General features: G+C 36.3%; 2 protein-coding genes across 9 annotated transcripts in view; one reads left to right on the top strand and one right to left on the bottom strand.

The window, feature by feature from the left end:
* The window catches only part of RALGPS1 (Ral GEF with PH domain and SH3 binding motif 1), a 79725-nt gene that overhangs the window by 41111 nt on the left and 11749 nt on the right, over positions 1–26865 (bottom strand). For 7 of the 8 annotated variants that reach the window (XM_057382901.1, XM_057382905.1, XM_057382907.1 and 4 more), the window contains 5 exons: positions 26661–26711; positions 23678–23761; positions 23108–23197; positions 21401–21493; positions 19443–19569 (listed from right to left, as the gene is read on the bottom strand). In XM_057382901.1, the coding sequence (XP_057238884.1) occupies positions 19443–19569; positions 21401–21493; positions 23108–23197; positions 23678–23761; positions 26661–26711 (445 nt within the window). The remainder of the gene's footprint in view (positions 1–19442; positions 19570–21400; positions 21494–23107; positions 23198–23677; positions 23762–26660; positions 26712–26865) is intronic. The other variant, XM_057382906.1, reaches the window with a different exon arrangement.
* On the top strand, positions 52–15823 carry ANGPTL2 (angiopoietin like 2). The gene is made up of 5 exons (XM_057382909.1): positions 52–486; positions 7515–8371; positions 12612–12805; positions 13042–13312; positions 13793–15823. Exons 2-5 carry the CDS (start codon positions 7564–7566, stop codon positions 13990–13992), a joined length of 1473 nt encoding a protein of 490 aa, XP_057238892.1. The 5' UTR covers positions 52–486; positions 7515–7563; the 3' UTR covers positions 13993–15823.

Raw genomic sequence — 26865 nt, 5'->3', positions numbered from 1 at the left:
GCCGGGGCGGGCAGGGCAAGGCTCAGCCGGGGCGGGCAGGGCAGGGCTCAGCCGGGGTGGCCGAAGCACGAAGCTCCTCCCGGCAGCCCCGCTGCTGCCACGGCCCGGGGGCGGAGGCAGCTCGCCCGCCCAACCAGCGCCCGGCAGCTCGCCGTTGCTTCGCTTTCTCTCCCCCTTTGCCGAGCAGGATAAGCCTCCCACAAAGAGCTGGGGTTCAAATGAGGCTGCTCCGGGCCGCTTGAAGGCACGGGCGGGAGCGCCGAGCGCCCCGCGGGAAGGTCCCGGTTCGGACGCGGGGCTCAGCCGGGGCTGAGCGAGAAAAACGCAGAAAAGGAAACAATTAGGCCAGTCTCCCAAGGAGGTCCCGGGCAGTCCCAGCACGGCACACGCGGACTGCGGGTCGCCGAGGCGATGTCACCGCGGCCGGGCCGCGCCGGCAGCTGCTGAGGGGAGCGAGGAGCGGAGCAGAAAAGCCGAGGAGACGCGGTAAGGACGCGCAGTGCCGCTTTGCACGGAGCCACACAGCTCATGGAAGCTTATCAGAGTAGGACTGCTCCCTAAGATAAAGCAGTAAGCCTGTATTTTGACTTAAAAAAAATTAAAACAGCAACAACAAAACAACAAAAAAACAAAGCCCAAACAAAAAAATCCGTCACATATTACAAGTTGTAAAGATAGCTGGGACATTACGTGCTAGGCAGTGAAAGCCTTAATATTTTTTCCAAGATCACGATTTTACTTTAAAAAAATCTTACTTATTTCTACATGTGATTTTGATCGTTACACTTACTTAAACTTGCCTTCCAATATATTTCTAGGACACACTATTTTCTGAAGGACTATCTGTACTAAAATTATGAAATCTCCATTTACTCTTTTTTACACTCAAGTGTGATTAAGAAGACAGCAAACTTTCTGATACTTTTAAGTCTATGAAGCAAATATTTGAAATATTTTGCAAAAATTTAATTTAAAAAAGAAACTAGCTTTTATGAGTACATGCATGTAGGCATTAAACTATTACACGATCTAACTGCTATTTTTCACGGGTAAAATAAGTCACATTCATTAAAATATGGATCTGTTTAAGGGCCGTTGTGGACAATGTGCATGCACACATATGAGCACTTTCTGGTAGTGATTGGATTAAGTGAAAGTAAGGTGAGGCCGCTGTTAAGGGAAGCAACAACAAAAGCAGTGCTCTCTTTCAGTAATTACATTCCACATCTATGACAGAACTTTAGTAAAGCACAAAGAACAATCCACAAACAAGACAATTAAAATTCTTGGTAATCAAGAAGAAAATTCGTACTTCTTGTAACTAAAAAGGCTTTTACCAAAACTTGAAGAAAGTTACATGGCAACAAAAAATACATAATCTTCTAGAGTTTCTTGCAGCAACTGATAGTATTTCAAAACAAAAGTTCTCCRAGAGCTTGTGAAGACACTCTCGTTTTGAAGTGTTGCTTTAGTCATCCATTCCCTCACTGAAAAAAGGATTACCTTTTAAGACAACTGAACTGGTGCTTGAACCAAAATTTCACGAGTTTTAGGTGGACAGAAAGGCTGGCAAGAGAATGCATTCTAACACGAGTATCTTAGAGGAACTAATTGGTTAATGCCAGTCTGGCAATTTTTACAATGAAAGCAAGTAACTAGTGGCAAAACCCTAAAAGTTATTCCCTCTCTAAATGTGGAGTTAAATTTTTCAATTTTGTTTAATATCATGTTTTCGTAACTAAAACTGCATGCTACTGTGGATCAGCCCTTTCCTATGTATTTACTTTAAAACTTCAAAACTTTAAAGCTTTTCCAATACATGTGGCATATATATTATTGTGCTGTATTTTCATGGTGGATTGTTTTCTTTTACAAAACCAAAAAAAAGGTAGTGTCTTAGGTTTTTCACGGCAATACTTTATATCTAAAATTCAATCTGTGAGTTTATTCTAAAAGAAATGCTGTAGCAGTGGAAGTCACCCCCCCTTAGAAAAAAAAACCACATTAAGCTTGAAGATTACCTTTGAGAGGTAAAATTTGAGAGGATAAATTAATATAATTCCATGCAAGAAAATGTTTGAGAGAGAAAGAGCATGAGCTCTAAGACGAGGGGCAGGGAGCAGGAAAGCAATCAGATTCAAAAAATTCATGCTTGTCTATCTTATCATAATGCTGTTGTGAAATCCATATCATATTACTGGCCTGGTGCCTGGAACGTGCCAGTTAACTGTAAGGTCCATGAACACTGGCTATCAAAGGATTCTGCAGAAGCAAAACATTAAGATTGGTTAAAAAAAAAAGCCCTCTGATCTTTTCGTAATAGGATTTCACATTTTCAACACCTCTGCTTCATTTGCTTTTATAATGCAATAAAAATGTAAAATTCCACTAATCTAAAAACTTTTTAATACCAAAGTATTAAGTGGTGGAGATGTGTTTGCTAGCTGTTCATGTTTTCTTTAGAATGCAGTTACTAAATAATATATGAATTCACAATAAAATACAGCAGTTTATCTTTTAGAGAAGAAATGCTGTCATAGCTAACATTATGCCTTTCATGAACRTGCCTTCCTTTATATGCCTAAGTGCTTGAAGGCTCTGCACAAAAGATGGCATATCAGAGGTATGGAGGAAAAGCTAGCCCATCAAAGGACTCCTAGCCTCATTTTATTAAACATGGCCAGCATAAAAGAGCTGATTAACCCACAGAGCTGGATTTTGTAACAGTGGTTTAGCGTAGCTGAATGAGCTCATCAGTATGTATGGTATCATATTTTCTTCATAGTCAAAGCAACCATTTCAGAAAATAGGAGTGTTGTGCAAAAGGATGTATGTCATCCGTCTTATATTTGTGTTTCTCMTCTATCTGGGTATTTCTAAAAGGCTTTGATGTGTGAGTTTAATGACAGTGCATTCAATTCTGACACGCTGGACCTACACAAACTCTTACAAATGCAGCCTCTAGACTGTAAGCCCTTCCTGAGTCAGAGCAATTTGTAGAGACTGAAAAAAAGCTTAGTGTTGGCCCTTGCCTATCCACTCTTTAAACAAAAGCCACCTGTTACAAAAAAAACCCCAACCTCACCACAAAAATAAAATCCTCTACAGAAAATGGAAAGAAATAATAAAAAAAATAGCCCCCCCAATCCTGAAATCAACTTTTGAGGTATATAATACTCTGGAAGCCTTTTTAGGGAGGCAGAGTAACCGTGATCATTGTAAAAACCACAGTTGTTATCCCAAAGATACAATTACTTAAATGGAGAATCCTATGTTATTTTGACAGCCTCTGAACACTCCTACTTAAGTGTAAGAAGTCACATAAGAAACCTCCTGTATCACCTTGTTTACAATAATTAATCATAGCCCAGTAAACTAACAGTGCCTCCTTGATTCCTTAGCTACAACGTACAAACCACTAAAAATCTTTCCTAACTTCTTAAAGTGATACTTACTGCTGTCTGCATCGCAGACCATCTTACTATCAGTTTTGCACACTAAACTGGTAGTGTTTTTTCTTATTTTTGCAGTAAACTCATCTATACTACAATCAAAATGGCTATTGAAATCCCCAGAAATGCTCTTGTTTAACATCTGAGTTTTTGCACAGAACATCACCTTCCCTGTAAAGCAGTCTCCAGGGTGTAGCAAGTGTCAGGTATCACGTGTTCAAAAGCTGCCTTTCTGTGGATCACACACACCGTCACACCAATGCTTCTCTGGCTTTGTAGCAGTTTACTATACRTAGAAATACACAAGCAGCAGCAAGAAGCAATTCTACTGCTTTTACCTGCTGGGATCTGTTATGTTCGTTATCTGTAGAAATAACCCATAATAATGCAGCTTAAGATAGACAACTTCTATTCTGGTATGAAATCCAGGCAATTATTTTTCYCATTTGTCTTAGTGCATGTCTTGAACAGCCAGAATCTAGAAATGAAATAATGAAATTACTTCAATCTGATTAGAAGCTCCGTTTGATGTTTAATTAAAATAATTTTTTAAGTGTGCTTTATTCACCTGGTTTTTGTTTGTATGCTTGTGTGTTCAAGTTTTGTCAGTATGCATGAGGGTAAGAGACAGACAATATTTCCAGTAATTAAGAAGATTTGCCCCAAACCTGTGTTTTTAGGTTGAAAAGTCTACAGCTGCCTAAGTGGAATTTTGCACTGGGAACAAATATGGCCTTATTAATATAGTTTCCTCCCAGTCCACTGCAGACGAGCTACTAGCAGAGGGCGAGAGGAAGGGAGCCAGAGAAACATGAAGAAATGAGTGATCAGCAAGCGACAGCAGTAGTTAAGTACAAGGTGTATCAGCAATTACTGGGCACAGGAAGAAATGGAAAGCTAATGCCCTAGACATCAAATATGATCTTCCTCTCACCTGGAAGGAATCCTAATGACCTAAGAATCTGATATTCTGCCCTCAAAGAGGAAGGTATTAAAAAAGCATTAAATCCTTCATTAAAATTGTTTCTCTGGCTTCCGTCCATTTCCAGCAAGCTTTTTTCTCCCTGAAAGATTAATCACTGAGAGTTGTTCAAATGAGCACGTTGTTGCGAACTTAAATTTAATCTAACGGCAGAAAGGAAGGAATGCCATTTATTCGTGTAGTCCTTCAGAACATGCAACAAACAGGCTTCATTCTGAACCCTTTTGTTTTAAACCAAGTACAGAAGAGACTGAAGATGTTATCACAGACTGCAGGAAGGAGAACAGCGGATGACAGTATGGTTTCTGTTTGTACTGGGGCATTCGCTTACCAATATCATATTTCTTCCACTGGTTTTTCTTATAAGGAGAATACCTTAGAAAAGGTAACATGCATGAAGGATCATGTCAGAGAAGCATTTCAGCATATTTTACCATGCTGACATCATTCACTGGTGGTCTAACCCTCGAGAAGGCTTCCTAGAGAGGGGTGACACACATCAGCCCTGACATGGTCAGGCAGTGGGACTAGATGATCGTTAAGATGATCTGTTATAATGAGGCTGATTCACTCTGTCCCATTATTTTCTTACACAGTTCTTATAAAGAATTGGGAGAAAAGTATTTTATATGGTACTCTTTCTTCAGCTCAAAAAATATGGGTATTCCAAAGTCATACTGAGTTAAAGATACAAGATGCTGTAACAGACAGAAGTGAACTCTTGAGGGAAAAAAAGAGTCTCTTTTCAGTGGTCACAATAATTGCAGGTTGGGGGGGATACTGAAATTCCAACAGCAAAATAAAACTATTTTACACCTATATGTAGGAGACACTTACAAAACCAGTCATCTGTGGAGGAACATGAGGCCTGGAAAACAGCCAAGTTTTCCAAGTGTGACCTGCTGTGCAAATGTTGATTATGCAAGTTAAAGCTGTCTGGGGCAAATTTATGTCCCCTTTTTTGCCAGGGCTCCAAATAGCATTGCTTTACTTACAGAAAACTTGTCAAACTCTATTTTTATCTGACATGTTTTCAAGATTTTTGTAGAGTTGTGTAGAGCACAGTTCTTTTCTACTTGCAAAATGAAAATGAGTTTATTCCAAATAAGAAACTGAGGCAAACATATATATCCAAAAATTTTAAGAAGTATCATGTCCTGGTTAATTTGCATGAATCTTTTACAGAAACATCTATAGTTTATTTCACAAAACCAGAAAAATATGAATGACAAACATCTCTTCTCAGTATGAATAATTAAGGATGCATAGCCATCATTATCTTGAAACTTCAAACCAAAAAAAACTCTTAAATACAGCTGCCTACAATCCTAAAACATTTTCGATTGGATGGGACCTTATCTTCATCTTACAAAGCAAGTCTAGTTTCAACATTTCATCAGACTGCTGATAGCCTTACCTTAATGAAAACTTCATGTGTTTCTAGGAATAGAGATTCTACCACCTATTTGTGACTGCTTCAGTCCTCAGTCACCCTCACAGTGAACTTCATTTTTTAATAAAAAATTTTTATTTTTTCCTGAGGCAGTTTGTATCCACCACATACTTTCACTGTGCGCTTCCAAAAAGAATTCATCTTCTTTACAAACACCAATTAAGTAGCTGAAGATAGCAGTAACTTTTTTTCCCTTCTCTTCTGGAGGCTACACAAACCTCACCTTTCCTGCTATCTCTTCACACATCATGTCTACCAGCGTCCAGCTGCACGTGCTGTGGTGCACTCAGCTGGACTCACTCCAGTTTGTCACAGCTGATACTATCACCATTTCATGCAGTCTAAAAAAAATTACTGTAATAATGATGACCAAGCAGTAAGGTGATAGATATCTAAATACTGGATAGTTATTCCATGTGAAATGCTTTATAAGCAAAGAGAAACATGATGGCAACATGACTTGGGTAAGAGGTATCAGTCTTTACACAGTGAAAAAACTCCATACTGTATTTTTCATTCACTTTATTTAAGAAAACTAGTTTGCATATACCTGATTATTAAAATTCARCAACAGAAAGCTTTACTACATCAAAGTGCTGTTCAAGTAGCTGATAAGAGAGTGGTTTGTGACGCATTTCTGGCAGCAGGGACAATACTAAGCCCATGTTTCCAAGTCTACTGTTGCCTACAAAGTTCTGATATTGACTTATTTTTTAAGACACTGTGAAGGCCTCAGCTTTCTACCTTGAATATGAATCTGCATGGAGAACTAAGTTAGGGTATTTTCACCAAAGGGGAACTGCTGTAGTATGCCAGTAGACACTACCAGCTGATATAGATCACCATGCATCATATGCATCTGCTTTTCCCCTTTCAAGAAGGGCCTCTGAAGTGAGATGACTAGGCAGAGTGTAGAGACAGCGTCTCCAGTAACAGTCACCGTAAATGTTTCAGTTGTAAATTTTATTAGTCTGGAAAAATAACAGATTTTACTGCCTATAATATCTGAGTAGTAGAATTTTTAACTTAAAATTATTAAGGGCTAATGTAAACTAAGTTTTCTAGTTTGTTTTTTTTTTAAAAGCAATGGAGGTTCCATACTGCTGAATAAAGTAAAATTGTTACATTTCACCTAAGCTTTATCTCTTGCAACATATATGCCATTATGAAATACTTCGAATTAACTATTTGATATTTTAGAACTTCTAGCAGCTTTACTACACATATTAACTTACATTCTGTTTACATTTAAAGGTTGTATTTGTAACTGTAAGAAATGGAAAATGTAATTAATATTTAAATGAAAACACCAGTCTTGGAAATGTTTGTGGTACTTGCCTGGAAGAAAGGATTCTTCAAATCCTTGTATTTATTGCTTACTTTCTTATGGTTCTTGGCAGGCTTTAGATGAACTAGCAACTAGTAACTACAGTGCTGACCATAGAAAGATACACCTATTCCCCATGATGTCCACTTTTGTCAACAGAAGTTGATGCTGGACAAGAAAAATAACCTTATTTGTGCACAGTTACTATGTATTATTTTGTAAGTTTTAGAAGAGATTATAATTTGCAAATTCACATTGATTTCCTACTCGTTACTTACTGTTAAATTTATTTTATAACAGATTTTAAGAAGTTCTTTGCAGAAGAATCTTAGACCAGAACTAGAGGATCATGATGACAACAAGATTCATCTGTTTAATGCTAATAACAGTTGTGGGAGCTACTACAAGTGAAACACAGGAATTTGAAGGCAATGACAAGGAAAAAGATCAAGAATTCATTTACATGAACAGATATAAGCGTTCCAGTGACACACAGGACAAATGCACTTACACCTTTATTGTGCCTCAGCAGAGAGTGACAGGTGCCATTTGTGTTAATTCTAAGGAGCCGGAAGTTGTACTTGAAAACAGGGTAAATAAACAAGAATTACAGCTACTTAACAATGAACTTCTTAAACAAAAGAGACAAATAGAAACTCTCCAGCAACTGGTAGAGGTGGATGGTGGAATTGTTAATGAAGTTAAACTCTTAAGAAAAGAGAGCAGAAATATGAATTCTCGTGTCACACAACTCTACATGCAGCTATTACATGAAATTATCCGAAAACGTGATAATGCCTTAGAACTTTCTCAACTTGAAAATAAGATTTTGAACCAAACTGCAGACATGTTGCAGCTTGCAAACAAATACAAAGACTTAGAGCACAAGTATCAACATTTGATGTCAATTGCCAATAATCAGACAATAATAATTGCCCAGCTGGAAGAACACTGTCAAAGAATGCCATCCATTAAGCCACTGCCACAAACTCCACAACCACCGATTAAAGTGTACCAGCCTCCTACTTACAATCGCATTAATAACCAGATATCTACTAATGAGATTCAAAGTGATCAGAACTTAAAGGTTCTGCCACCTACCTTACCAACCATGCCTGCAGTTACTAGTATTCCGACTTCAACTGATAAACCATCTGGTAAGTAATATTGTCAATACATTTACATAAGTTTATACTAATATGCAGTGGGCAGCATTTTCATTGTAATATCAAAACTGCAGTCAGAATTTATTTAGCCAGTGAATTTCACATACATGCTGCAATACAAAAACAGAAAGAAAGCAAAAATGCGAACTGCCAATGTCTAAGATTAAGATATACTCACCCCACAGATTTTTTTCTTGTTACTTTGCCAAGACAAACACATCATTTATATTACATGCATGAGATGAAGGACCTTTAGAAAAATCTTAGTATCAGTGGTCATCAAAATTTAATTTACCTTTGTTCAAGTCTGAACTGTTACAATTCATGACATCTGCAGGGGTTTGACACTGTGTAAATGTCTGTGAAGTTACTACAAATTTGTTAATATAGCATATGATAATGTGCTTATATAATTAAAAAGATAATATATATATATATGCTCTATACTTTATATGGGGCACTTGTGCTCTAGACAGGAACAAAAGGAAGCAAGTGGTGTAATAGTAAGGGATTATTCTAAGTACAGCCCTTGTTATGCATCWTAGGAGTTCTGCCACAAGCAAGATTAGATGACCTGAAATCACATTACAGAGCAACTAWTCTATGTGGTAACAAAAGTAATAGGCAAAGAATTCCCTTTCACCTATAGTCCCACTTTTGAAAAAAGACCAAACCAGCCAAAACCAACCAAAACAGTTCAGGGATGTGTTCCATACAAGAAAGGTCTACTCTTCACTGTGTGGACAACACATAATCTTCTTCAGAAAAAAGAAAGTCACAGACATCTGAACTCAGAGCTAACTAAAATAGAGTAATGCAGGGGAAGTGCACTCAATATATGGCTGTTTGCAATACATTCCAAAGGACATCAACAAACTTTTTAGAATTACCAAATTAATGCAAGTGCCAGATGTTAAAATCCAACCAAATCGGAAAGACCCCCAGCTTATTTCTCCATGGAAATACTCACAATGAAAGAAACTGGAGCAAGGTCTCTCAGTCCAAAGCACCCAGTCGCTTAAGTCAAGTCTTAAAACATTTTGCTACAAAGCAGTATTTTCACAGTATTGCCAAAGATGAACTCACCAAAGCCTGCATTGTGGCATGCAGAACCTCTGCCAAAAATATCGTAATTTTGATGTACTATGCAACAAACAATTGTCAGAAGTAAATCAGATCTATTACAACTCCTCTGGCGCAAGAACTATGGCCTCTTCAATTTTTTACTTCAATCTCAAAGTTCACTCTTCGAACAGTATTTCCCTATTTTTCTGTAAGTGAAATACCTTTGAAGCATTCTTTGAAGACCTTTTTCCTTCCTTCCCTTACACTGTTTGAAAACTTGTTAATTGGTCTGCAGTGTCCTTGTGCTTTCAAGTCCTTAAATTGGAGCTGAGGCTTCACTATCAAACAGAATAGAAAAGTTACTTCAGGTGCACAGTACTTTTGCTGATCTATACTCATATATTTTCCTGCTTTGAAAAGTAAAACACTAATTCAGAACCAATGTGCAACCCTGTAGAACTCCCAGCTCTTTACCTGAGGAAGTGCTGGCTATCCAGCTATTTTTCACGTTGATCTCCAGAGGTCCCTTTAGCAGTTCACAGTTCTAAGATAAGATTTGACATGTCCTGCTTCTACCTAGATTACATAACTTATCAGAAAAGGAAGTTTCATGCTTCTGCACAAAGTGATTATAATATTAATTTGTCTCATTTTCTCACTTGCAGATTTTTATTTGTTCAAGCAAGTTCCCAACAACTGAAGTTAAGCTAACTAACCTTTTATTTCCAGGGTATCCTCCTTCCCCTCTCATCACATTTCTTTTCAGTTAAGAAACAAATACAGCCTTTTCCTCATCCTCCAGAATGTTCTCCACTCACAAAGCACATCTCAAACAAAACCCCTCCTTACAATTAATGCCATAAACAATGCTTTAGTGAGGTGTCTGGAGGGAACCAAGAGGAAAAGCCCGCAGAAAGACACCCACAAGCAACATCCTACAAAACAAAAGTCCCCACCACCATAACTGGCCAGCCACTGGAAAAAATTCACCCATATTTTATCGAATTCTTATCATACTATGTATTGAGTTCTCAACCTTAGCCGAAATTCCTGGCTGTACTAACCATCTGATCACAGCCAACCTGTGCAATGAAAATCGAAGCAAAATACAAGAAAAATACTAAATGTCTTGCATTCATCTGTTGACAGCCCTCCTTTCTCAAAAAGTAGTAGACCAATATTCCCTCCTTATCACAGACTTACTACAGTCTTCCTACTCTCAGTAGATTTACTGTTTCACTTTCCATACTGTTTGGTTTTTTGGTAGTGTTTTTTTTTGTTGGGTTTTTTTGATAGGGGCCCCATTCCTGGAAGTGTCCAAGACCAGACTGGATGGGGCTTGGGGCAGCCTGGTCTAGTGGAAGGTGTCCATGCCCATAGGAAGGAGGTGGAATGAGATGAGCTTTGAGATCTCTTCCAACCCAAGCCTTTCCGTGATTCTACGACTCCCTAGGGACAATTTTATCAAAATCACCTACCTGAAAGTCAGGCTGTTCTCACCTTTTCTAGGGAAACCATAGTCAAAATTTTGAAAAGTTAGTATCTGACCAAAAAACACTTACCATGGAAAAGTAGTAGGAAATTCTACTTTGAAGTACTTCTAATAGCTCATCCTAAATCGCTTTCAGAAAAAAAGAATTATATGCAGTACAGCACTGCTGCCATGTGCCATAAAAGAAACTGCAAGATTAGTACACTGTAAATACTACATTGCATACTGCTGWATATTTCTTCTGCAAAGATGAGATCAAAGCTCTCACTACTTTAGCAGTTACTTCAATGATTACTTTTTTTTTTTAAATTTTAATAACTGCCTCTACATACACATTGTGATAAAATAAACAATTTAAATTATTGATGCTCATTAACATTTTTTCCACCTCTCATTACAAGCCATCCAAGTGTGACAGAGCACGGCATCTATATCTTAACTGCCAAAAATCTGAATAGTTMGCCATGAAAGAAATGGAGAAGTGCTTCTCTCTTAAAAGCACAACTCCAGGTACAGTGTCGGATTATGACTGAAGCAACAAGAATACAGCATTGGCCACAAAACAAAGACTTGGATTGCCTCTTTGTACACTGACTTGCTGATTAAAATAGTTAAAAAGATTAAAAAATCCTCAGTCTCCAAAACACAGAGATAATTCTTATAAAAATAAATTATTTCTAAMTGATTTCCTGAGTATCACTAGTAGTGTTGGCTAGTGAATTATATAAAARCATAGAAGGACTGAAATAATTTAAAACATAAATTACTCTTGATAGCAGTCTATCCTTCAGTAAGGCACCTAGTCAGGAGATCTGATAAGCCTTACTCCTTCAATGGGCTGGGAGAATTAATCCAGGGGCTCTGATCCTGTTGACTTCACTCCTCTGCTCAAGGAAGCAAAGCAGCTGAGGGAGTCTATCTGCACACAGATAACAACACAGACTCTAAATCGTGTATATCCTAATTTCTCAGACTCATTAAAATGGAATCTATCTTACCATAGGAGAAAGTGTCTTTAAAAATCAGGAATATAAGATATTTTCAAAAGGAGTAAACTCTTTATGGACTTTACTTAACGGAAGGAAAAAACTTCATTCTTCTGAAAACAAGACTGTGTTAACTGCAATTTCTGTGAATGCAAAAAGAGTCTTCTCACATAAAGTTTCTCTCACAAGCACTACACATAAAAAAAAAATTCTTGTTACATAGTAATTCATTAAGGTGAGAGCAGTAAGACCAACAGTCTGAATTTATGTTGCCAGTTCCACTGATGATGTCTGTGACAGTGACATTTTTGGGGATCTTAAAAGTTGAATTTCTCAAAGACAGAATCAAGGTTAAACTTATTGTTTTGTTTTCTAAATGAAATTCTTACTCATCTATAGAGTCATTAATATTTAATTTCTTTGAAGACATAATGGTAAAAGTACCAGTACAGCTGCCTTAAAAAAAAAATCAAATCTACTTTTATCACTAATTAATTGTGGAATATTGCAGTAATAAGGTTACAATAAATCAATCTGTTGGAAAATATTTGGTGTATACTTACCCTTTGATAAGAGGAAAAACAAATATGCTTTTCAGTGAATAGCAATCTACTATAGAAAACTACCAATTCAAATAAAAGATACGCTGAATGGCAGTTTGATACAGAGCCCTTCTGTTTTGACACAGGGCCCTGGAGAGACTGTCTACAAGCGTTAGAAGATGGTCATGACACAAGCTCCATCTATCTTGTAAAACCAGAAAACACAAATCAACTGATGCAGGTCTGGTGTGACCAACGGCATGACCCCGGTGGCTGGACAGTCATTCAGAGACGGCTGGATGGCTCTGTCAACTTTTTCAGGAACTGGGAGACATACAAGGTTAGGACAAGAGAGCAGATTAATGTTTTCCACCCTCTAAAACATACTGGTAAATTTAATTTGAAGGGTGATTTCAAAGTCTAGCCAAGAGCCTACTTGAAAAAGAACTTGTGTGTTTACCCTTCCATAAGAGAAAGTCTATTTTAATTACTGTAGTTTTCTACTTAATAATACACTTGGATTTACTACTAACACAGATGCAGGATATTAACAAGCTTCTCTTGCTTCATTTACAGCAAGGATTTGGTAATATAGATGGAGAATATTGGCTYGGATTAGAAAACATTTACTGGTTAACAAATCAAGGCAACTACAAACTGCTCATAACAATGGAAGACTGGTCAGGTCGTAAAGTGTTTGCTGAGTAYGCCAGCTTCAGGCTGGAGCCTGAGAGTGAGTACTACAAGCTAAGACTGGGACGCTACAACGGCAATGCAGGAGATTCATTCACCTGGCACAACGGCAAACAGTTCACCACGCTGGACCGGGACCATGACGTGTACACAGGTAGGAGGTCCCTCTCAGCTGCCTTGCCATTTTTGCCTTTACATCGCACCCCCCCGTTGTTTCATACATATTAAAAAATAAAAAAGGAATTGCACTTACAAAGAGATTTGTCAGTTAGTACCTTATGAAGTACCAACTGATGTGTCAACCCTTATGCATACTAACACCAAACCTAAAATCATTTACACTGAATAAGGGTCTGTAAAATATGCAGTGGAGGGTTATTTGAGACAGTAACAAACAGATTTTCAGGCAAGAGAGAGAAACAAGAATGATTCTATCTGTAGAACCTAACTAGTTAGCTGGTTCCTGAAGATATGTAAATTCACCTTGTACCACAGGATCTCTACATGTTAAACATACAGTTACTTAAAAAACCAAAACCATGTAACCAACAAAACAACAAAGTTTTGTACTTAGCTTGCTTGCTTTAAGATTTTTCATTTACTTCTCAGACTGAACTGGAGCTTGCTTTTGCAGGTAACTGTGCTCATTACCAGAAGGGAGGATGGTGGTACAATGCCTGTGCTCACTCGAATCTCAATGGAGTCTGGTATCGTGGAGGACACTACCGCAGCCGCTATCAGGATGGTGTTTACTGGGCTGAATTCCGGGGAGGATCATATTCACTAAAGAAAGTTGTTATGATGATCAGACCTAACCCTAACACATTTCACTGAAATAACTCTTTTCTTGGTTTGCTTTGTTCTAAAAATCATGTAAAGCTATGATATTGTTACCTGCAATTACTTTTTCAGAAATGAGGAATGTAAGATACTGTACATTTATTGAAAAGATATGAGGCTTCTATATTACATTTTCAAGAATCATCCCAGGAAAATGTGCTGAAGAAAAAAAAGGAACTGTAATAACATTCAGAACACCTGTTGGTACTATTAGAACTCGTAGTTAGATGAAAACTGTAGATAAACTTCCTGGTTTTTATTCCCTGTAAATTAAGTTTGGATGGTAAAAATACTGCCACAACATTGAAGTATTTTTGTATGTTATGTATAAATATTCTCAAATACAGGAAGTATTACAAACTGTACAGCAAAAGTTTATTATTATTATTATTATTATTATTGTTATTATAAGCAATCATTTGACACAGGAATCATATCCTTTGAACTGTGTAGCTGGTATATGTACATTAGTGTGATGATTATTATGTTATCCTCGTTAACTGCCATGAATACAATTAGCACTATATAGTTCTGTTTTGAGAGCAGATACTCAAACTGTTACTGTCCTGATAAATCTGGCCTTTCCCCTTCACTTAGAACATTTTAATAACTTGATCCTATAAAAATTCACCATTAATTCAAATATTTTAGATTAAAAACATCAACAGTTTTTCTTACGAAAATGAAGTAGCTACTTGCATATGGAAGTTAATCCAGATTTATAACAGGTATTATGTGCTATATAAGCCAACATGTTACACTACACAACTGTTACAGTATTTTGTATCTGACTTCAGTGATTACCTGCAGTGTAGCCTCTGTAATCAGAAATGGCTGGATATAAATTAAAGGGTCTATCCAACTTTGCAGGCAAATGATGGATACCAATTTGTAAGCTATTTAATATCCTTAGCCTTTAGAGAACTACAGAGACCTTATCAGTAGCCAAGATAAGTTATTTTTAACATATTTTGCAATTATTACTGTTTAATTATTGAATAAATTTACTCATTTATATTTAGAAGTCGCTCACTTATGAAATACAGACTGGCATAAATCTAATATTCTTCTGAGGTAGGTTTCTATAACAGATTGTTAACACACCCACTACAAAACCAACTACTACTACAAAAAATACACGATAAAGAATTCATAAAAGATGCAGAGTAAAAGCCTGTAGCAGTTCAACATATTTTTTGGTCAACCTGTCAGACACTGCGTTTATGTGTGTGTGTTTGCATACTTTTCCCTTATTACCTYGTAATTTCTTCACGACAGTATGATGTGTGATGTAGCATGTGTTGTATATAACTGAAAGTAGGGTTTTTAATATATTAGATTACCCCTGTAGTAATGTAATCCTTTAATAAAGCAACAGATGTTATTTTGACATGTTTGGATTTCATCATGTTTTAGTTCAGATTACTTCACATCAATCTGCCTCTAATTCAAACTCTGATATGCAACTGCTGTTCACATGTGAAGTGATTAAATATTGCAACATAAAAACCAAAACAATTTGCAGCTGAGGAAAAATACTAAATTTCTACACAGTCCAAGGAGGAACAACTTTTTGTGTAGTTTATATAAAATGCCCAAAATTTTCAAGCTTTATTCAATCTTTATCTTCCACAGGTTTGTCTACTGAATTCTGGAAAATATTTTAGATAAGAAATATTAAAGGCACCTACTGGCGCTAACACCTGGTCACAGTGCTCTTACAATTAGTAGCATTAAGGCTACTTCATGCTTTCCTTGAGGACAGAATGCAGAGAATTTCAGGTATCCATTGTGCAGATCTCAAGAATGAGGAATACAATTGCACTTCTGTAACTGGAGATACGGCTGCAGATACATCTTTCTGGTATACACTCACAAAAAGGCTTTAAACTCATGTCCAAGTTGACAGTCTTTTGTTAAAATAATCTATTTCTTARCCTTCCTACCTAAAAGATGAGTGATTTACCTAGATACTTATCCATGTAATTAAAAAACATAATGCACAGAAGTCTGTTCATTATTACCTGGAGATACCATATCTGAGAATAGAATTTAACAACTTTTTACGTAAAATTTGCATTCAATAATTTTAGACACAGAGCCTGGCACATCAAAACAAACATTAGGAATTTGGAACTTACACTGTGAAGTTGTTGGCAAGTATATTGTCAGAATCACAGATTTGCAAAATTTCACTATGATTAATTTTAATTCACATAACAGAACTCAGTTTGCACTAGGTCCACATACTACAGTAGATGACAATACTGTAAACTGTGAAAGGCCTTAGTTTTTCCCATTTCCCTAGTTATTTCCAAAGGTTTAAATGACACTACTTCATCATTCCCCAAACGTACAACTTTAGACATGCAGTCTAAAAATTCCATACAACACTTTCCTATCATTAGCAAAACCACATTAGGTGAGTTTATACAAGAGACAATTGCAGCACTGCCTAACAACTTCAATTCTCCTGTAAACCTCCATTTCAAGAAGTGCCATAGGAATAGAAATGCAACAGCAAACTCCTAGAAACTGAGGTTGCTCTTCTGAATTTATGAAATATCTCTACCTTTTTCAGAATAGTGAAGAAAATGCTGTCAAACTAATACATTATGTATCAGGAATGAAACAGTGGGGTGCCACCTGTAGCATTTAGACAAAAGGCTCTCCTAAGATTGCTGTTACCTCAGAAGACAACTAGTTGTTCTCTTCTATACAAGTTTCCTGATAATTCTTTCCTGAAACTGTTCTCTTATCATTCAAAGTTTTCAGAATTAGCCCCACTGTTATATTCCAAGGGGAAGAAAAGCAAACAGCACAAGCAATCTACAGATATAGGATCATACCCATCTTTCTTCTGTAATATACAGACACAACCTAAAAGATCACCAGTAGTGAAGACAAGAAAAAGCTGTAGCTAGCAATTACAATCATTAATTTTCAAAATAATGTGACTGCTATTTTTTCTTAAATCACACTGGCTAAATGGTTTCARCAGTCCACATCACATCTTTGCCAATCTCACAATCCCCTTCTCTCTCTCTCTCTTCTTAAAACTGAAAGACCTGTCTGAAAACAAACCAACTGCTGGATGTTTTAACAGTACTTTTAAACAGAGTATGGAATATATTAGTCTCTCATAGTTTGAGGTTATAAACGTACCAGTAGGTGTCTGCTGTATTCATCTGGTTACACAAAACATTCAACTCCACCTCTTAGAATGCAGGGAAAACCTGACTTCACAAGAACAGCAACACTGCCTAGTCTTGTAATCAGCAGGGAGAGGGTCTCTCATGTATGAAACCTGAGATTCAATCCTCCTGCATATGTTGTAAGTCTTGGGACTGGCTAAACAGCAGCATGAACTTCAGATTCAACTCTGTAACTCAGTAACATGCAGATTTTTTCCTTTCATTTTCATTACTCAAGTCTTTTATTAGGTTTGTAACACTCATAATAATTTCAGAGATATCTTATATCATATATAAAAGTGGCTTGAAGTGATGTAATAAATGGATAGCATTGAAACATTTCTTACACAAGGCTGTGAACCAATTCTGTAAACCGGAATACCTGGAAAACTTAACTGGCAGTTTTAATTTCCCATATATTCTCCAGCTCATTTCAAACAATCTCAGGCTTCCACAGATTAAATGACAACTGTTACCTCACAACTAACTTTCTTGCAGTGAGACAAGAGGCTCTACAGCACAAAACAGGATCCCCAAGAACCCTGCAAATCTTCACCCCTTGTCACTCTCATTCAGTTGTTTTATATTCATCAGTTACTCCTAAAATCATCTATTGGTCTATTTGTTCATTTAAACAGAATAAAGAAGCTGTTCTGTAAGTAATGCTGTCCTCTTTGAGAAGATGTTTATTCACTAAAACATGTCTGAATTCAATATTATCTTTTGATAAGCTAAACAATCACTCAAACCTGAAATTATTTACAAAGAAATTTCAGTAACTCATACCAAGTTTTCAATGCAGTTTTAAAAGTATGGCCATTAGGAATGGCTGTCAAATTTATTAAATAATAAATATTTTACATTAGCAGTGCAGACTTTTCTAAAGCAAGTTGAAGTTATACTGGGACTCATGCTACTTGACCTATTGTTAAGTGATCTGAAAATGGGAATGAACASTGGAACAAAAATCTGCTAATGATATTAACTAATTAAGAGGAGCAAAGAGAAAAGCAGACAGACAGGAACTGCAGAAGGATTTATGAGACAAACTGCTCTGACTGTAAAAGAAGATGAAAATCTACAGTGTTGTATACAAGGGGGAAAAAGAATCCTAACTTTCCATATAAAACCAAAAAAGCAAACTATGGTCAATAAAGGCATAATCTTTCAATTACTATGAGTTCATGTTTGCTACTTTGTTACTAAAAAGAATATTAGAAATTATTGAGAAGAGCGTAGAAAGCTTCATGAAGTAACTGTATAAAATGTAACCTCCATTTCTATCTTGAATTTTGAAGGCAGTGCACTTCATATGCACCCTCTTCCCCTAAAAAAAGGATAGAGGACTGAAACACTGCCCAGGCAAGTTGTCAGGGATGCCAAGTGGCATCGGTGTAACGCATGATCAACCAATCCAAGGAGTCYTCCTTTTACCTTCCTGAGGTAACCGAAAATTTACTGTGAAGCCAACAGAGACAATGACTGAAGTCCATAATGTCAGGGGTAGGCCTCAGAYTGCATAATGAACAAGGTTGGGTTTATCTAGTGAAGGTAAAAAATAATCATGTTCAATTCAAGCAAAAGAATGTGGAACTGGATGGAGCTGATGAAATCCTGCCATCTGGGTGCTGTGCACTCACTGAGTTCCAAGAGAGAGTGCAAGTGTTTGCGGAAGAAAAATCTACTGAGGCATTCGTGGTTACAAATAAAGAGACTGCAATTCTGACCCAAGAAGGCTAAGCAGAATTACTGAGCTCTTGTTTTACCCAGGGGCAGCAACCTAAAAACATTTATCCTTTTTAGCTCCAGTTTAGCATCTTACTAAATCACTAATAAAGCCAGAAAATAGTTCATTATATTGGAGCGCTTTCATTAACAGCAACCTTTGTGGAGAAATATTCCCAGGTGAAGTACTGGCAAAAAAAAMCAGTTCATCAAATGTCTACTTGTTGCATGTCACAAAAGAAAAGGAGACAATATCAAGATGGGACACTATTTTAACTGTAGGTCTCCCTTTTAATACATCTTYGTATTGAATTACACATGTATTTATTCACCTGAGAAAAAAACTCCTTCCAAAGGCATGCAACMTATGTAGAGCCTAAAAATCTCAACCTGAGCTAACTTTCTAAATAGAAAATGGAGTGAACCATATCTTCTGCATACAGTGCTCTTCAGGTGCACAATATGGTACATTAGCACTTGTCTGTCGGTGAGCTACAGATAAATAAGGTAAATATTCACACTCACCTAAATATGGAATTGTAGGAACCATTTTTAAGCTTCTGATGTACTCTCGTGTCCTTTTATAATTATCTTCCTTAGACAGTAAATAGTCTAACTTCTCAAAGGTGGTCTTGTCTTTCCGATTCAACAGCTACAGAGAAAATGGAGAGCAAAAAATTTTAAAAGACAAATCAACAGAAACCCAACAAGAATCAGTAACTTGTTGATTTATCAAAGAAAAGGAAAGCATAGTCAAGATTAAATTCATCATCATCATGCAAAGCAGCACAATGTTTGAAAACATGCTACCTGTTAAAAAAAAGGCAATTCAGCATAAGTCTGAAGCCATGGGAAAATATGACCATTATTTCTGACTAATTTGTCAAGGATTCTTGTATCACTACATCAGTTTTGAATAACCTTAGCAATATTAAATTTCTAGAGAAAAAGTAAGTTATAATAGAGTCACCAGCGTTTTCACAACTTAGTGGAGTTGTTAAAAATCCTAAGAATTTCAAAGTACAGCAGTAGAAAATGCTCTAAATAAATGCGAATTGTGCCATTTCAACAGTGCCTTATTAAAAGTATGACAAAACTTCTTGGAAAAAAGTATAAGGAAAGTAAATAATTGTGATATTAAATCCACATTTTCTATTTATTAGACTTACACATAAAATGAGAGGAACATTTAGCAATGAAAAAATCCTAGTGACGGGAGGCAGAAAAGTAAACATAAAATACACAACTGTAGCTACAAAAACACATTTCCCATTTCAGCTGATTTAGGAAACCTCAAGAATATTTTTAAGGTAGTTTTAAAAGCCAGGTGAATTGGAGTGAGTGGACAATTATGGCACTCTACACTGGCTCCTTCCATCTGTCCTTTCTGACAACAGACAGATGCTCCACAGCACATTCCTTCATACACCTTTTCCTCTGGAAAACCCCAGGTTTTATACCACTTAGCTTTTAAGTCTAGCTGTTAATAAAAAAAAAACAACATAAAAAGGATAAAAATGAAAATATTTCAGAATAATTTTGCTGTTTTCTCTTAATCAGCACTGAGAATCACCTGAGGCCCTGTTACTGCAACGTATTGTATTTTTGAACTACTGTGACTTCAAAGAGTCTGGCACCTCTYCAGGTGTCAGTCAATTTAGTCACATACTTCATTTCACACATGAGCAATTTTCCCTATTTAAGTTCCAGCTTCATCAAGCTCCTCAAAACATCAGACAATTATTTTTTTTTATTAGACTATAACTTTATTCTGAGCAATCAAATCATGRAAAAAAAGCATTCTGAAAGCTTGATAAACTTACGTAAGACTTAAGTATAGCCCATTTTTGCTTATACATTGTGAACAGTTAATGTGATCCATGGTGCCCGGAGTATTTAACTAATGAGAATTACCCAATCCCATGTAGAGTTAAAGATTACATAGAGCAGAAATAACCTATAATTTATATTTCTCTTTAAATAAATATTTAAATTTACTCTAAGTTTTGCTAAGAAATTCTGCCTTCCAGAGATGGAGTTTCTGAAAATAGAATGATCAATGGCTTTAATTTCTAAAAATTGAAATGCATGACACAATAAGTACAAAATTAATGCTTGTATATTTGTACCACGCTTTTCCCCTTCCTTTTAGGTAATGTTTTAAATGRTACACTAGGTGTTGGATAACGAGACACTGATTCTCTACAAGCGTCTTCTAAGATTAACTAYGAACGGAAGTCGTCTTGAGCACATAACCAGTGTCTCCTAGAACACAGAGGAAAACAGGGAATTTACAAGAAAATATCCAGCCAAAACTCTACTCTTCATAAAACATCTAACAGCAGACCACTACTTCTGCTACCACACTACCACAAAAACACAAACATAAAAGCATCTTTTTCCAGAGTTTACAATATGGCAGATTCCAAAGAACCTCTGAATTCAAACAAGACTGAGGGGACAACGGTCAAAGCAACACTTACAGCCCAAGTTTTGGTCAGCCTGAAGATAGGAGCGCTTTGTAGTGCTGACACCACAGACATCAGAGAATGAAGATTATTCAGTTCCAGAAGCTTCTGAAAAAAGGGAATAATAGCTTTTATCACAGCAGGATTAATTAATCTCAGAGTTGCATTACTAAACTATTTTTTTAATCAATAAAATACAAAGTTTTCAACTATGACTGCAAACAGCAATACTGTCCAATGCTGYCATGTGCAAGATTCTTAAGACCACTTTAAAACTAGCAAATTTTACACGTATACCCATCAATACAATCGGCATTTCAGTTTCGAGAATACAAACTGTACTTTATTTCAATTTGTTACTTTCTAAGGTAACATGTTTGTTTAGGAACTGAAAATAGGAAAAACTATTTGATACATTGCTCTTGAAAATTCACGTGATTTTGGAAATGAAAGATTTAATCAAGCAAAAACATTACATAAAGATTCTGACAACCCTCTCAGAATTAACACAATTTTTAATTTTGTAATCTCTTTTACATGAAAAATTTACCTCACTTCAACATACTTKAAATTTACTCAGTGTTGACAATTACTCAAAATACCTGATCTCAGGCAGACCATACTTTGGAATAAAGGTGTCTTATGATGATAATGCTTACTACAACAAACATAAAAATATAAAATAGATGAAAATTGCTGTCATGTAGCTTCCTTGTAAAGCTTAAAAAGAGGCTGGATTCATCCTTGAGTGATCCATTTACTCACTGCTCAGAAGCATTTGAGGAAGATATGGAATTTATGGAGGGAAAAGAAGGAAGAGTAAAAAAGCAAAGAGAAGGAAAGAGGGCAGTGYTCCCACTTCTGCAGGGGAAAGCTAAAAACGCCCCAAACACCACAACTCTTAGAAACAAGAACAACCTAGGACCTCCAAGTTGAACATTCTCCTATTAACTGGACTATTTAGTTGTGCCAGTAAGTTACCCAGATAAATTTTCTTCTATAAGTACAAAGCTGCTAAGTAAACTGATTAGAAATATGCACAATAAAAAAATTGTTTTGTTTTACATGGAAATTTTTATTTTTATTACCTACACACACACACACACACACACACACACACACACACACAATTCCACACATATAAAATCAGCACTTGGGACTTTGACTCAAGTGCTGTGTCACTCAGGGTCATATAAAACAGAATGACCATAGGTTGTGAAAGAGATAAACATTGGTAATTTTTTTCCAGTTATGAGTAAAATGCAGTACTCAAACTCATTAAAATACCTGAGCTTTAACAGCAGCGCTTTATACTAGTAACTACATGTTGCAAGCAGGAAAACAAGTCTCACAATAGCTATTTTAGAAGCAAGAAATCAATTTCAAGAAATTAATTTTCATAGAAGTTTGAAAATAGTGGGAGAAAAAGAACAGTTTGCAACCACATTTGATATTGTCAGCACACAACTGGCCATCAACAACCCAAACCACTTTTAAACTTGGTAGGCAGAGGTCTAAGTCACACTGAACTGGGTAATTTCATCCAACCAAGTAGAAAAGAACAGTTCTCATGCCTTTATCTTATTCATGTAGCAAAAGGTAAGAGATAAGCTAGAACAGAACTTTACCCTCTGCAATCTGACAATGGTTCRTAGGAGTAGTACAGAAACAAACAAGAAAAAATTAAGGTTTTGAATGATAGTGTAAGAAATTTGCACTTACTTTAGCTATTTTCACAAAGTGGCTCAGTATTTCTGCCCTTATTTTTAAGGTCTGCGCTGTTAATATTTCTCGTACAACCCAAAAACTGACCTATAAAGCAAATGCATGTAACTTAACTTATTACCAAAACACAGACTTTATTAGATGACATATTTGCAAACTGTCACAAGGCTCCAGGAAGAAAACAGTGTAAGGAAAGGAAAGAGTTCTGATCCCATGAATTCTTGTCTGAATCGCTGCAATTACCCTGAAGCATCAGCACCGTAAGAGGCAGGGAAGTGAGCCAACATCAAGATAACCAAATAAGCAAGTGAAACACAGAACAAAAAAGGAACAACATTGCTGATGTTGCACCATAGCAAAACATATTATGAACTAGTAATAAGGAACAAATGGTCTAGAGAAACAACATGAAAATGTGGACAAAGCAATGGAAAATGGGCTGTCTTTGAAAAGTCAYTATACTCATTTGGAAAAATAGATTTTAATTCATGAGTAATTCCACTTAACTTTATACTCAAAGACAACCATCAAACAATATTTGTCCATGACAGTAATCAAATTATTTACCTGGTTAAACCTCCTAGTAAAGGCAACAATATTTGGAGCAAGGGTGTGTTTTTCTTTCTTATTCCATCCACAGCTGGCTAGTTCCTAGGAAACACATTTTAAAATTGCCTTAAAAAAACAGAAATGAGTTCTCCTTATCACTCGTTCTAAATGGCTCTTCTGTTTCTACAACCACAAGTCTCAGTTTCAATCAAAATGTTCAACTTTCCAAGTGTACACTACTAACTTCAGACATCTTGACACATGAAAAGGAAGAGTCAGCCAAAGAGAATTCTGCCTCTGAAAAGCATTTTGTAATTCTAATAAATGGAACACACTCTAGAGAATCTGCACATGCCTGTGTGAGCAGCGGGAAAAGCCCTTCCAGGTCCAAACTTACTTTGAATCTTCAGCACTTATGCCTTCTGCAGATAAAAATGCCAATTTGCATCTGTCAGGACACAGATTCTCCACATGGACAGCCTATGTCTGATCTGGTGATACTGGAAATCATATGTTTACGTGAAAATAATCTCAGACACTCTACTAGGGACAGCAAAATTTACCTTTGTCAGAAAAGCAGAAGGTCAGTAAGGTAAGGATATTAAGCAGTTGCCAGAGGGCTAGTAACAATGAAAAATCCTGTGTAAGGCAAAATAATTTTACTAACCTTAAAATGYAGACTGAATAGGAAGATTGATAAAAGTGAGTAATTCAAAATGTCCCTGCTGATTTTTTTATATTGCTAAAATATAATGTGTTCTAGAATTACACTTCACCTTTTTTTTTTTTTTCATGGAAGGATGCTGGCAGTTCCCTTAACCTGCACAGTCACAAGAAACTTTCCCATCAATTGTGCAAAACCCTGAAATTTGTGGAGATTACAATTTCAGGACTTGGAAAGTAATCTTAATAAAGTTATGTAGAAATGCAGAATGCAAGTATAATTATTTCTGCTGGAGAACAAAGATTAGTTAACTAGACTTCCACTTACTAAAGGCTGCAAAGTGACATGCAGATATGTTTTTTTAATAATAGCTGTTGAAAAGCAGGAAAAAGCCTCAGCAAGTGCCATGTTTAAAGGATGTTTGTGTGTTTGAGATGAGACTTAGCAATCAAAACTCTAAAATCTTACATATTTCCATCCATGCATAAAATCACGTTAAAAGACCAAAATTCAACCAGAAAACGTTAAACCTTCATAGTCTAGTAACTCATCTAATAACAAATACACAGACTATTTCTTGCTTTAAAACCTAGTCCTACAGTTGTCAGAATTTCAGGACAGAAACAGCTGTTTATTTCTGGCAACAAACTATATTGGTGATTCCAATAAAATGAAAATCAGAAAGAAAATTAACTAATAGTTCATGGTAACTGCTACTTATTCAAAGACCTAAATTCTAGCAGAAGCTGAAAACACATAAAGTTTTTTTTCCTGATCATTCCTCACTGTGTTAATCTATTTGCCAGAGTAGCACTTCAAGAAATTTCATTTCCAAAAGGCAAAAGGAAGCAATGACAAAGAAGAACAGCAAATCAATTCTTTTGGGGTTTTATTTGGCGATAAAATCCTATGGCAAAGGTTTCATAGCAACTAAAGTAAATGCAAAATAGGCTTTAAATATGAATATCTACAGTCTTGTGTTTTATTTTTTTGTTCGTTCATCTCCTCAGAGTATCACATTACTTTGCTTTTGGCAAAGTTAGTTAGAATTAAAAAAATCCTCTGGTTTGCTCTGATATTTGTTTAAACAAAACTTCCTGGTGAAAAAGTAACTATGTATCAATTTGTACTTACTGAAATGTTTTTGTTACTAGATTTTTCTATGGGCATTCCTAATTTCTTATTGCACTGYTCATTTGCCATTTTTTTTTCCCCGCAGGAAAGAAGTCTCCCCCAGCCACCTGGAGAACACACGTAATTTCAGAAGCATGAAAGTGTTTTCAGCTACAAAACTATCTTGATGTTCTTGGGGGGAAAAAGAAAAATTATCTGACAGGAAGGACAGACAACGGAGAGTACAGGAAGGAAATTAAAAATTTATCTTTCTGAAAATAGTAGTCCGCTAATCTCTCTGAACCACTGTAATAAACGATGACTTACTTTGTTAGTGACCAAATTAGATGGATAAAGCTTACACTAAAAACTTTCTAARCCTGACTGCCCCGTTGATACTGTCAGAAATTCAGTTCTGCTGACATTATGGGGGAGCAGGGGTCTGCCCTTTATATATTCACGATATTCCAGCCTTATATCCATTATTTCTTGTTGTCTTGTCCTAAATATATTTTTGTATATTATAATACCTGAAGCAGGAATCACATGATTCTTGCACCTTCGCAGTAAATAAATTTATTTTATCATATTTTTATGCAGATTTGTCATACTCTGATAACTACTTTTGTTCTCAATTTCTCAAGTTCCTATCACTGATTTTCAAGTGTCTATGTTAACTTTGATTGCATTTCCTCAACAGGCCTCGAGTTCACTTTGGTGTCTTTCTTAAAAGGTTAAAATCTCAAAAGACACTAATACACTAACTTTTAAGGGTTTGGGCTGATTTATTCCCAGCATTTATTATTCTGATTCTTACAAATGATCATACAATTAAAAAGCTCATCAAGCAGATAATGCAGCCTAAAATACAGATTATGGCCAGAGGTGTGAGTCAAACTCTGAAATCAGATACTAACTGAAAAACAGCAGCACAAGGGAGAATAGAGGGGTTTTTTTATGCTTGATAAACTTATCCTGAAGAAATGCTCAACTMAAAGTACAACAAGAAGACTTCCAGAAAACCACAATCATCTCCTTTGGCAAGAGACGACAAATCAAAGAAACTCATGCTGGATTACAGATTCAACAAGGAATATGCCTAGAAAAATATGAGTGCAGTGCAAGAAGGTGAGCATTTTTGAACAAAAAAGCATTATGTAAATCGGCACATTTCCTCAGGCACTGAATTCCAAAGATGTAAGCATTTGGTTTAAAAACACCTACCTCAGGCTGTATAGCTTTAAATACTGGCATGTCCATCAGGGTTATCTGGCTCTGCAATGAAGACAGAATTTTACATCATGAAATAGGAAGAGCAAACAATGACRTTTTTCCATCTGCCCTTCAGTAACTATAAACCACACACATATTGCTCACAGATAGAACTAAGCAGCTCTGCCTTGGCCGTGCCTGTCCAGGCTGACACCCC

Source organism: Malurus melanocephalus, unplaced genomic scaffold, assembly GCF_030028575.1.
Source record: "Malurus melanocephalus ecotype Western Australia unplaced genomic scaffold, MMel_1.1 scaffold_592, whole genome shotgun sequence".
Taxonomy (NCBI): Eukaryota; Metazoa; Chordata; class Aves; order Passeriformes; family Maluridae; genus Malurus; species Malurus melanocephalus.
Note: the sequence above shows the minus strand (reverse complement) of the source record. Positions and strands in the feature narration are given on the sequence as shown.